Source organism: Aegilops tauschii, chromosome 2, assembly GCF_002575655.3.
Source record: "Aegilops tauschii subsp. strangulata cultivar AL8/78 chromosome 2, Aet v6.0, whole genome shotgun sequence".
Taxonomy (NCBI): Eukaryota; Viridiplantae; Streptophyta; class Magnoliopsida; order Poales; family Poaceae; genus Aegilops; species Aegilops tauschii.
Genome location: NC_053036.3, coordinates 89,264,262 through 89,277,340, shown reverse-complemented (window position 1 = coordinate 89,277,340; position 13,079 = coordinate 89,264,262). Strand labels below are relative to the sequence as shown.

Genomic DNA, 13,079 nt, shown 5'->3' with positions numbered 1-13,079 from the left:
ACCTCACGGAGCAATGTAAAGGCCAATAAACTTGATGTCAATGATACCCAATATGATGGAACATGTAAAGGCAGTTCTTCATAAGACTTGCAGAAAGTTGTTGAATCCTCTTCACCCCACAAGGTCCTTGCTCTAACTTCGCCCGTGATATGGGTACAACATGCATATAATGTCCTAGAGTGTATCTACTCTGTTGCAATGCCATGTGCTTAGCATGCTGATCATGCATGTAAATATGTCATGCCTTCCTGTTTTTCAGTACCTATTCACTTCATGATAACATGTTTTCAAATTCAAGTACTGTCATTCTACTCTATCGCAATGCCATCTGCTTAATTTGGACATCATGCTTCTGAATATCTTATGCATTGTTATTCATCAGTATGTACTTCATCTGTCTACCATACCATGTTTTTTTACATTGAAGTGTTGTTCTAGTGCTCTGTTGCAATGCCATCTTAGTTTCCCAATCATACACGTGTATGTTGCCTTAGTTTTTTCTGTACGTATTCCACTAGCATACAATTTTACATTCAACTAGTGTTTTTTTACTGTGTTGTCCTGTCGTATCCCTAGCTCTTACACCATACTCCCTCTGTCCGGATTAAATGTTGCCGAAATGGATAAAAAAGGATGTATCTAGAACTGAAATACACCTAGACCCATCCATTTTTTTCCGGATGAAGGGAATACATGTCAATATGTCATGCCTTTCTATTCTTCAGTACCTATTCCATCTCTCTACTGTAGCATGTTTTATAATTGAAGCACCATTCTTCTATACAAGGCATGCAAGGGGAAGACGACTATGTTAGAATATGAAGGGTTACAAACCAGGTCTTTGCAAAAGATCCAAACGCCAGGAGATAATAAACCAACTTCAGTTTTTATAGATACTGCTCCAGCACAGAGAAACCCAACTCCTACTGATAATAAGCAGATTCCAGTGGCCAAAGAACTAGTCCGCTCCAGTCCAGCAAAAATATGTCAACTCCATTCTAAGAAGCGTGTGCGTATCCTTGCATCATGAAATTTTATAGCATGCTGATCATATTTTCTACATGTTTCTTACCCATCTCTCTTTTCAAAAATAGGCTTAACAGATAGAAGAATTTCTACACTGGTGTCGTCTGTGAGGAAAGATTCTTGCAGGAATTCTCTGTACTCCAATGCAGATGTAAGTACCTGTTGTATATCACTATATTTTTACATCAGCATGTATTTTGTTAATCGGCGTGAATCCAACCTTTATCTGATCTAAATTTAGTTGTAGCAAAATGTATGATTAAAGGCCACAATGTTGATTTTTGTAAGGAAAACTGCCTGGTAGTTTTGCATCCTGAGCTGCATGAGTGTACTATCTCATATCAGTGGGTTTGATTACTTTGGTTCTGCAGTGGGTTTTCAGTGTTTTTTTACTGTGTTGTCCTGTCGTATCCCTAGCTCTTACATCATACTCCCTCCGTCCGGATTACATGTCACAGAAATGGATAAAACTGGATGTATCTAGAACTGAAATATGCCTAGACCCATCCATTTATTTTCGGATGGAGGGAATACATGTCAATATGGCATGCCTTTCTATTCTTCAGTACCTATTCCATCTCAGCTATAGCATGTTTTATAATTGAAGCACCATTCTTCTATATAAGGCATGCAAGGGGAAGACGGCTATGTGAGAATCTGAAGGGTTACAAACCAGGTCTTTGCAAAAGATCCAAACGCCAGGAGATAATAAACCAACTCCATTTTTCATAGATACTGCTCCAGCATAGAGAAACCCAACTCCCACTGATAGTAAGCATATTCCAGTGGCCAAAGAACTAGTCCGCTCCAGTCCAGCAAAAGAATGTCCACTCCATTCTAACAAGCGTGTGCGTATCCTCGCATCATGAAATTTCATAGCATTCTGATCATATTTTCTACATGTTTCTTACCCATCTCTCTTTTAGAAAATAAGGTTAAATGATAGAATATTTCCTTCATTGGGATTGTATTCGAGGAAAATATCTTGCGGGAATTCTCTGTGCTCCAATGCTGATGTAAGTACCTGTTGTATGTCACTATTTTTTTACATCAGCATGTATTTTGTTAATCGGCGTGAATCCAACCTTTGTCTGATCTAAAATTAGTTATAGCAAAATGTTAAAGGCGCCAATGTTGATTTTTTGTAAAGAAAACTACCTGGTAGTTTTGCATACTGAGCTGCATGAGTGTACTATCTCATATCATGCACATTACTGAATTGTAGTGCTGCTCTGGTTGTCCATTCATTCATTGTGTCAATGTTTCTTTCGTATTACCTTACCTGGCTGATGATAGCTGTGCCATATTGTGTTAATTTGGTGTTGGCTAGTTGCCCAAACGTTCGTTGTGCCAATGTTGCTTTCCTATTATCTGACTTGGCCAATGATAGCAATTCTAGTGTCTTAATTTCGTGCAGGCTGCTGAAGATAAGAAGACAAACTCTAAAAACAGCAAGGCAACCCTATTGTTTCTTTCCAATAAATCTAGGCCAGGTAATATGCCAATAACTCATGATTAATCTGTTTGGTTCCCCTCCTAATTTATGTTATGATGCAGTGGTCGAGACACTCTCCACTATCAATAATACAAGCCTGCCAAAATCGCCATCTGAATCTGTTCAGTATCCTCTGTCTCGAATGCAATGGAAAAAATGTATGTTTGTGAACCAATTAATGGCTAAAGGAATGATGGAAATGGTGGAGGAATCAGAGGTGCAGAGTCGTGTGACACAACAACTGATCAATGTTTTCAGAGACAGTGTAGCAAAGCAGCAAGAACTTGCCCACATGCTTATGGGCGTCATCCGTGATGAGGTTGCAGATTGTGATGTTGTAGATCGTTAGGTTCTGTTCATTTATTTGCACTCGCATCAATCTTTGATTGCCCAGTGGATGTAATTTCCTATAATATATGCTGGATATGCAACGTTTTCCCTGTATGCCGTACCTTTGCTTGATCGGTTTTGGTCCTGTGCATAATTGCTCGTCGTAATGGGCTCAAATTATCTAATTTGGCCTAAAGACATGTACGAACTTTAGTGGGCCCATTAAATTAATGGGTCGTTACCAGGCCGAAAGTTAATGGTCAGCCCTCTTAACTCCCGGGTCGTTAACAGGCTGACATCAAAGCGGGCAACAAGTGAGCCCAATTGATTTCACAGGCCGTTACTAAGTTCAGCCTACATATGGCCCAACTATATTGTGGGCCTTTAGCAGGCCAAAAGAGACAGTGGGCTTGTACTGGACCATGAAGAGCATGGGCCGCTAAGAGGCCGTAAGTCAGGTCGTATTGTAAATGGCCCAACTGTGTTGTGGGCCTTTAGCAAGCCGAAAGAGAAACCGGGCTGGTATTGGACCATGAAGGGCATGGGCCGTTAAAAGGCCAAAACTCAGGTCCGACTACAAATGGCCCAACACATTTATGGTCCATTAACAGGCTGGAAGGCACACAGGGCCGGGAATTGGCCCAACACTTAAATGGGTCGCTAAAAGGCCAAAACTCAGGTCCGACTACAAATGGCCCAACAGATATATGGGCCGTCACCAGGCTGAAAGACACACCGGGCCGGAAATTGGCCCAACACTTAAATGGGTCGCTAAAAGGCCGAAACTCAGGTCCGACTACAAATGGCCCAACTGATTTATGGGCCGTCAACAAGCTGAAAGACACACCGGGCCGGAAATTAGCCCAATATTTAAATGGGTCGCTAAAAGGCCGAAAGATGTGCATCGTGAAAATTGGCCCATCCACTCAATGGGCCGTTAACAGGCCGAAATCTCATCGGGCCGATATTGAGCCCAAATATATAGCGGGCTGTTAACGGGCTCGAACTGATGATGGGCTGCAATGGTGTCAAATCTTTAACGGGCCGTTGACGGGCCGAATTGGCACATCTTGTATGGGCCGTGGGCTTAAATGGACCTGACACAAGTAGGCCTTATATGGGCCGGCCTGCTATTTTTTACTGGGCCAGCCTTTTTCACCGGAATGGGCCACTGTTGGGCCGTGCCACGTGTCGACCTATCATAGGCGCCTCCTGTCCAATGAGTGGATGACATCTGTCCCAACGGTGAGGCAACACGTGTTTCCTCCGGCCAATGATGATTTTACACGTGGAAAATCCCCATTGGTCCGAGCTGTTAACGGGTTATCGGATCCAAAACCAGGCCCAATAGCTTAACGGCGTTCCGTTACGGTGGATGCCACGTGTCGGTCACCCTTGACGAAAGCACTTCTGTGACGCGCGATTTATCGTCATGGAAGTGGACACTTCCGTGATGATAATTTTGGTAATGTCATGGAACACTTCTACGACAACACAGGTATGACTATCTTGATTCTTTCATAAATTTGTCATGGATGTACATGCATGACAGAAAACGTGACCCACTGTGACAAACACGTATCATCACGGAAGTGTATTTTTTTGTAGTGTAATTCACAAACCGGATACGTATTTATATTGAATGGTGGAGCTGTCAATTGGTGCAGTTCCAAGCAGAGCGTGGTGGCGGGATCTACGTGTGAAGCGGAGTACATAGCTGCTTCGGAAGCAGCAAATGAAGGAGTCTGGATGGAGTTCATATCCGATATAGGTGTCGTACCTAGTGCATCGGGTCCAATGAAAATCTTTTGTGACAATACTAGAGCAATTACCTTGGCGAAGGAATCCAGATTTCACAAGAGAACCAAACACATCAAGAGACGCTTCAATTCCATCCGCGATCAAGTCAAGGAGGGAGACATAGAGATTTGCAACATACATACGGATCTGAATGTTGCACACCCGTTGACTAAGCCTCTCTCACGAGCAAAACATGATCAGCACCAAGACTCCATGGGTGTTAGAATCATTACTATGTAATCTAGATTATTGACTCTAGTGCAAGTGGGAGACTGAAGGAAATATGCCCTAGAGGCAATAATAAAGTTGTTATTTATATTTCCTTATATCATGATAAATGTTTATTATTCGTGCTAGAATTGTATTAACCGGAAACTTAGTACATATGTGAATACATAGCCAAACAGAGTGTCCCTAGTATGCCTCTACTAGACTAGCTCGTTAATCAAAGATGGTTAAGTTTCTTGACCATAGACATGTGTTGTCCTTTGATGAACAGGATCACATCATTAGAGAATGATGTGATGGACAAGACCCAGCCGTTAGCTTAGCATAAATGATCGTTTAGTTTTATTGCTATTGCTTTCATCATGACTTATACATGTTCCTCTGACTATGAGATCATGCAACTCCCGAATACCGGAGGAACACCTTGTGTGCTATCAAACGTCACAACGTAACTGGGTGATTATAAAGATGCTCTACAGGTGTCTCCAATGGTGTTTGTTGAGTTGGCATAGATCGAGATTAGGATTTGTCACTCCGTGTTTCGGAGAGGTATCTCTGGGCCCTCTCAGTAATGCTCATCACTATGAGCCTTGCAAGCAATGTGTCTAATGAGTTAGTCATGGGATGATGCATTACAGAACGAGTAAAGAGACTTGCCGGTAACGAGATTGAACTAGGTATAATGATGCCGACGATCAAATCTCAGTCAAGTAACATACCGATGAGAAAGGGAACAACGTATGTTGTTATGCGGTTTGACCGATAAAGATCTTTGTAGAATATGTAGGAGCCAATATGAGCATCCAGGTTCCACTATTGGTTATTGACCGGAGATGTGTCTCGGTCATGTCTACATAGTTCTCGCACCCGTAGGGTCCGCACGCTTAATGTTCGATGACGATTTGTATTATGAATTATGTGATTTGATGTACCGAAGTTTTTCGGAGTCCCAGATGAGATTACGGACATGACAAGGAGTCTCGAAATGGTCGAGACATAAAGATTGATATATTGGAAGGTTATGTTTGGACACCGGAATGGTTTCGGAAAGGTTCGAGCATTTTCCGGAGTATCGGGTGTTACCGGAACCCCCTCCCCCCCGGGAGTTAATGGGCCTTCATGGGCCCTAGTGGAGAGAGGAGGTGGCGGCCAGGAGGTGGCGCGCACCCCCCAAGCCCAAACCGAATTGGACTAGGGTTGGGGGGGCCGGGCCCCCTTTCCTTCTCTCCTCCTCCTCCTTCCCTCCTTCTCCTAGTGGGAATAGGAAAGGGGGGGGCGAATCCTACTTGGACCGGGAGTCCAAGTAGGACTCCCCCCCCCATGGTGCACCCCCTTGGGCCGGCCACCTCTCCTCCCCCTCTTTATATACGTGGGAGGGGGGCACCCCAAAGGCACACCAAGTCTTGTCTTAGCCATGTGCGGTGCCCCCCTCCATAGTTACACACCTCAGTCATATTGTTGTAGTGCTTAGGCGAAGCCCTGCGCCGGTAACTTCATCATCACCGTCGCCACGCCGTCGTGCTGACGGAACTCTCCCTCGTCCTCAACTGGATCAAGAGATCAGGGACGTCCTCGAGCAGAACGTGTGCTGAACGCGGAGGTGCCGTACGTTCGGTGCTTGGATCGGTTGGATCGCGAAGACGTTCGACTACATGAACTGCGTTACTAAACGCTTCTGCTTTCGGTCTACGAGAGTACGTGGACACACTCTCCCCGCTCGTTGATATGCATCTCCTAGATAGATCTTGCATGATCGTAGGTAAAAAATTTGAAGTACTGCGTTCCCCAACAGTTTTGGGTTTGGGTTTTCCTCACTTAATGATTTTCGCTCAAAGTCCTCGGAGGATGTGATGCTCTCAATGACAAGTGTCAGTTTCTCTCGAAGCAGCCAACCAACTAGTGGTTGTAGGGGATGGCTATTTATAGCCTAGGGAGCAGCCTAACATGATAAGACATAAATGCCCTCCAATGATATGACCATTAGGTGGGTAGAATGTTTTGGACAGCTGGCGCATAACACAGCAACGGTCAGAAATTTGATCTCTCAAATTCCTGAGGGCTATCATGTTCCTCACTTGTAGGCAATCCGCACTGGCGAATCCCTAACTCCTCAGTATTAACAAATTCCTCAGGGACCAGAAGATCTTCGTCTCTGTCACTGAAGAAATTGACTGAATTGTATGAGATTTCCAATGGCTTCACTCGAAAGGATTGGGTATGTGTAGGATTTTGAGATGAGCATCACTTGGAACTTTTCCTTAGTTTTACCTTGACCCCCTTTAACAGTACGATGTTTCCTATGACTCAAGAAAGAGAAAATGAAACTACGAAAACAAAAGTCTTCACGCTTCACAATCCTCGCATGAATATCGAAGTCTTCAATGTCACACCAATTTTCTCATTTTCAAAGTCTTCAAATGAAGACATTCATTTTTAGGGGCCGACTTTCTTCGTAAATATCAAACTCCTCATAGACTTATAGAACCTGTGTACACTCACAAACACATTAGTCACCAAAATCACTAAGGGGCACTAGATGCACTTACACATATCAAGTTCACATGATTACTTGCAACATGACTTTTCCTGTGGCCTTAAGAACAAAAGTAACTACTCACAAATGATAATAATGCTCAAGATCAGAGGGGTATTAAATAGCATAATGGGTCTGAACACATAATCTTCCACCAAATAAACCATATACTCCCTCCGTTCCTAAATATAAGTCTTTCTAGAGATTCCAACAAATGACTACATACGAAGCAAAATGAGCGAATCTACACTCTAAAATATGTCTACATACAAGTAGGAAAACATGATGCAAAATGGACATATCACCTGCCCGTCCCCGTTCCGTTGCGGCACAAGGGTCATTGTAATATGCATCATGCCGCCTGCCAGTGTGGCGGCAGGGGACTAACTAAATTATCAAGTGACATGATGGGTAGAGTGAACTACAGACCTGCGGCTTGCAACGCTTCCTGTCAGCCTGCGCCTTCGTCGTCGCCGGGGCCTTCCGCTTCCTCGCACTGGTGGCCGTACCCCGTGAGATCAGCACACACAGATTTTCAACGAAAACAGGCTGTTGCGGAGAACCTGTTGAGTGGTACCCGGAGGGTGGTGATGAGGACGTACCGGGCGGGGGGCGGGAAGCGGGAGCGCGTCGGTGCCGTCGAGGGAGGGGTCGGCGTCGGAGCAGGGTTGCCGCCGTTGAAGCCGAGGTCGGCGTGGGTTTCCATGTTTCTCTGTGCGCGCATTTGGGGAATGGGAAGAGGGTTTCCCTCGCTTCTGGAGTTTTTCCCTCCATTTTCTCGTGATGGGCCATTTTTTGACACGTCGTGCTCAGGAGGAGATGTGTTTGCTAGGTGATGGTATTCTGTATTCATGGTAATGATAGGAAACTATGGTGTTAAATAACACATTTTAGGATTAGGAAATCCACCATTTTTTCTGTTAAAATGACATCTTGGATATACCATTATATTATGGCGGCAAGGGTCTTCCATTCAACTCCTTCCGTTTGAAATTAATTGAAGCTTCAGTTTTGTCATAAGTCAAACTTATTTAATTTTTACCAAATACATTGAAAATTTCGATGGTCAAATCTATATTGCCCCCGCGCCAAAACCTACTAGTTATCTTTAGTTCTCGAGCGAAATAACCACTGAGATTATCACCACCAGTAGCAATGGTCGCAGGGTGCTCATAGCACATCGCAGAAACTAAGGTGTCCGCAGCAAAAAGAATTAAACATGGTCCAGCCCTCACAAAAAAAACATGGTCCAGCCGTCCAGCTCCATGTGCTTTCACCCAAAATCTTTCTGGGCGAAACTGATTTTATTCATTTTTTTTTGTTCATTTAATGGACATGGTTGTTGGCATGTTCCAACTCAGAATGGTTGATTGATTCTGTATATTCATTATTCATCAGTCTAATCAAGCAACTTAGCTAGTTCGATGAGGTTAGAAATGAACACCAAAAGAAAAACGTTCTGAAGGAAAAACACATAAGAAAAACAACTGACTTCAGAATGGTCCAGAAAGAAGTTCAGAAAGATCTTGGAAAATGTAGACGTAAATAAGTTCAGAATATGTTTGTATATGTAAATAAGTCCAAAATATGCTTGTATACGTAAAGAAGTTCAGGGCCAAAATAAGTCCAAAAATGGTCCAGAAAGAAGTTCAGGAAAATGCAGCAGAACTGCAGAAAAAGGCATTTTTTCGTCACTGAACACACAACGGAAAAAATGCAGCAGGAAACTTTCACAAGAGAAGCTTCCACATATACGCTCCCCATGCATGCATGATGAAGAACAGTAGCAAAGAATCGACCAACAATGCAAGTATGCAACATTACCTCTGTACTGACATACTTATCATTTATTATTATTGTCTTAATATGCATAAAATTCAGTTTTCATGCACTGCAAATGCAAGCACTGCATATTCAGGGTCCAGAATATGAATCACCTCATAGGTGATAGCAAAGTTTTTAAATATCATCAGGTTCTTCTGAGCATGTTGTCGCTCCTTTAAAATTAGCAAATTAGATCCAGTGATTCCAAGCAATGCCCAGTGGTACAAGCGCAATATTTGGTTGCTTGGGGAAGATGTTAGGATAGACAGTGGAATTTGTAATGTTCAAATGGACAGGAAAATTTCTCAAGGAGCCAGAGAAGGTAAGACTGCTATTGCACCGAAACCTTTTTCACATTCTTGACATTTGTAATCCAAGTGAAAAGTTAACATGATCTGAGAAAAGCCCAACCTATTTGCCAAACAGCTGCAACCTATTTGACAATCAGATTGCAGTATCTGTAACCATAAAGTCTGTCTTCAAACTCCCCAAACATGTCCATGCGCTTCACAACTCAACAAAGGATTGTGAAATCATAGGTGCATCCATCGGATCGTACCTCGTGTACATACTTTTCTGACAAGAGCTGCAGAGTGTTTTAAGACGCATAGAAACATAAAAATAAATAGAGTTACTCAAATGCTCTGCTCAAATTCAGGCCAACAATTTGTCATTCATATCTGATATTGATTACAATATGACTCGATAGTCGCTACATTGAGGACTTGATAGTCGGTACATCAAGGACTTGCTTAGCTCAAAGCTTCACTCACACATACACACAAGAGTTCACCAACCAATGCTACTCATCGGAAACTGCAACTTTAACTCACCACGACGCCAGTGCCTAAGAATCCAATTCAACCAAGATTAATTTTACAGGAGAGTCAGCATAGTCTCCAAACGCTAGGCAGCTCACAAGATTACGTGTGTATCGACAAGTTCAATTCTACTCCTTTTTCCTGCTACAAGCCGGGTAGCAAACGGGCATTTTGGATTTTGCGGCGAGTGCGTTTTACGCTCTGTCTCGTGCCGGAATTGCAGTACATGAGTTTCCAATTTTTTTTTGGCTCATCTGCTTCACTTTGATTCATTGAAAATGCCCTTTATTTACTTAAACCCTTAACTTAGGACCAGGTATGGATGCAGTGGTAACTATGTCGTACACATCTTAACAAGGTTTTTGCTGCCTAGACTAGATGGAGACTCTGCTGACACTCTAGTAAAATTACTAATGACTGAACGGGATTCAAAGAACACTAGAAATCTTGGTAAGCAACTGCAGAACCTAGAGAGGCAAAGATTAAATGAAACTCATGTGTGAATGATTTAGGAAGGTAAAATACTAGCAAGGGCGTAGTACCACTGGACTCAAGCAAGGAATTGGTTGCTTCCTTGGAGCTGCAACAGCAGTGACAGGCAATGGCAATTGGTTTTGCTTGGGAACCTTGCAGCTGAGCTCCCTCATCCCCCTTCTAGCGCGCAGAGTTGAAGCTGGAGTCACCTTCTTCACACCGGACGCAACAGCACTGACAGGCAGTGGTGTAGAGCCGACGAAAGAGCAAGCCTTGGAAGCGACGGGACGAGAGACCTTCTTCACGGGCGCAGCAGTATTGGCAGCCTTGGAAGCCGGAAGCTTGCGGTGGTGGCAAGCGGACTCCTCGTCCTCAGCCATCTGGCGTCCACGGGCACGGATGGCACACTGGACACCAACGGGTTCAGCACCAGCAGCGGCCGGCAAGGTGGTGGCAGGCCCAGGGCGCGCGGCGACGGCAATATGGGAGGCATGGAAAGCGATGGGCGCCGTCGGCGCCGGGCTAGGTTCTCCGTGATCGACACCCTTGAGGTGGTGAACGAGTTGGCACCAGGCACGGACGGGATCAGCACGGGTAGCCGTGGCAGGAGCGGCACCAGCAGGTGCGGCCGTGGCGGCGTGGCGACGGGAACGCCCTCCGTGGTGGACGCCGTGGCGGCGGAGTTCTTGGACTGCTGCGGCGGCCTCCTTGGCGAGGCCGTCTTCCTCGAGACGGCGATGGAAGTCCGCGTCCCAGCGGGCGAGGGACCCCCGGGACTCACCGGTGGCCTTGGCCAGGCTGTGCTTGGTCCAGTACTGGAGCACCCTCTCGAGGGCGCGCGAGGGCACCCGCATCTCCAGCGGGAGCGATTGGGCGGCGGTGGGGCGATAGTCCCACGCCGGAGCGACGAGCACCTTGCCGTCGGCGCTGCGGAGCTGGAGCACCTTCGCCGCCATGGATGGCGTGTCTAGGTCTGGAGATCGGGAAGGTGGGGGAGCAGATCGCATTGGAGCTGCTGCTCCCACCGGCGCCGCCCATTTATTCAGGGGAGAGCTCCTGATTCTTGCCGAACTCGGATTGGAACTGTTGCCGGCTGAATTGGAACTGGAATCGAACTCACCGGCAATCTCACGCGCTCATTCCAGCTGTTTTAATTCCAGACGCGTCGTTTTTATAACTGAAGAAAGAGGTAGAACGTCTTCAGTTTCTCAGACCATCTTCAGTTAAAAACCTGGACGCCTCTGCATACTATTGATGAATTTCTATCATAAATAGGATGTTCAGGACAGATAGAAAATTCGTTGGTACAAAAAGCAATATTAAATTGTTGTTTGCACAGCACAATGCCCCAGTGTGTATCAATCCCATAAAATTTCTGAACTTTCCATTTTTGAAGCTATTAAATTTGACATGTACTGAATTTTGCTGTTTTTTTTCTTAAAATATTGTTCTCCTTCATACTCAATTTTTCCCTTCGTACTAAATATGCTTCTGAAAGACGATCCAATGGAGCAACTGGAAGGAGGGTAGGGAAGCCAAGGAGAAGTTCAGAATAAGATACAGGCTTCAGATTTATTACTATTTCTGAACTAATATGCTTTTGATGATTGACAGAGATAAAACAAGTATATACTAGATGATGTCCGGCGCGTTGTTGCGGGAACCTTGCAAAAAGAATGCATAAATAGTTTTTAAAAGCATCTAAAACTAATGAAATGCAAATGTAAGCTTTAAAAAAATACGAAGGGAAAAAATGAATTGCATTTAAAATGTTGGCATTTCAAACAAAATGTGAAGGATGAACTCTAATGCAGAAAATAACTTATGATTAACATGCATGTTTTGATGATGTGGCAACATTGCATGCATAGAGTAATGAAAAAAAATTATGGCTTGCATGCATGGCTTATTTATGTGCCATGATTGCATAGTTAGGAAAAATAGATAGTGGATTATAGCTATTTAGAAATAGAAGATTCCTTTTCGTTCAAGACTTGCACATAGCTCCTAGCTGAGCACTCCTAGCACCGTGTTTCAAGAAGTCATTTCACAAGACACATTTAAGTTGATTTTGATGCAAGTATATGGCTATCTTTTGTTACTTGCCGAAGGGAATGGTTAACATTAAATATTTTCTGTTTCAGGTTCCACGATATTAATAGGAAAATAATTCCCCTTGATCGTGCTTCCGTCCGCCGCCTCGCTGATCCGACACGTGTCCCATGTGACGTGTGCCCCTGCCTCCTCGTGATTTTTTCTGCAAGATCAGTAATGTTGCAGAAGTCTCTTCAATAACATCAGCCGTGTTGCAAAAAAGTGAAGATGAAAAAGCCTGCAACAAGACCTTTATTGTAAAAAAAATCTGCAACAACTCTTTTGTTGTAAAAAAATCTGCAACAAAACATGTGTTGCAATGGTGGAGAGCACAGCTCGGCCCGATGTGCAAGATCTAATGGCTCGCGTGCCGGTCGATCTTCAATGGCATAGCACGCACCATACTAATAACATGCTATGTTTACCCAACAGGAAATTTGTCAATTTGGGAAGT

General features: G+C 44.2%; 1 protein-coding gene across 1 annotated transcript; it reads right to left on the bottom strand.

Moving 5' to 3' along the window:
• Positions 1 to 9,889: 9,889 nt before the first annotated feature.
• LOC109775165 (uncharacterized) lies at positions 9,890 to 11,641 on the bottom strand. Its single transcript, XM_020333926.2, has one exon. The coding sequence runs from the start codon at positions 11,536 to 11,538 to the stop codon at positions 10,582 to 10,584; it is 957 nt and encodes a 318-aa protein (XP_020189515.1). The 5' UTR covers positions 11,539 to 11,641; the 3' UTR covers positions 9,890 to 10,581.
• Between the last annotated feature and the right edge of the window lie 1,438 nt (positions 11,642 to 13,079).

Bases quoted from the DNA above. Each gene is read 5' to 3' on its own strand.
- LOC109775165 (XM_020333926.2), bottom strand. From the start codon at position 11,538: ATGCGATCTGCTCCCCCACCTTCCCGATCTCCAGACCTAGACACGCCA.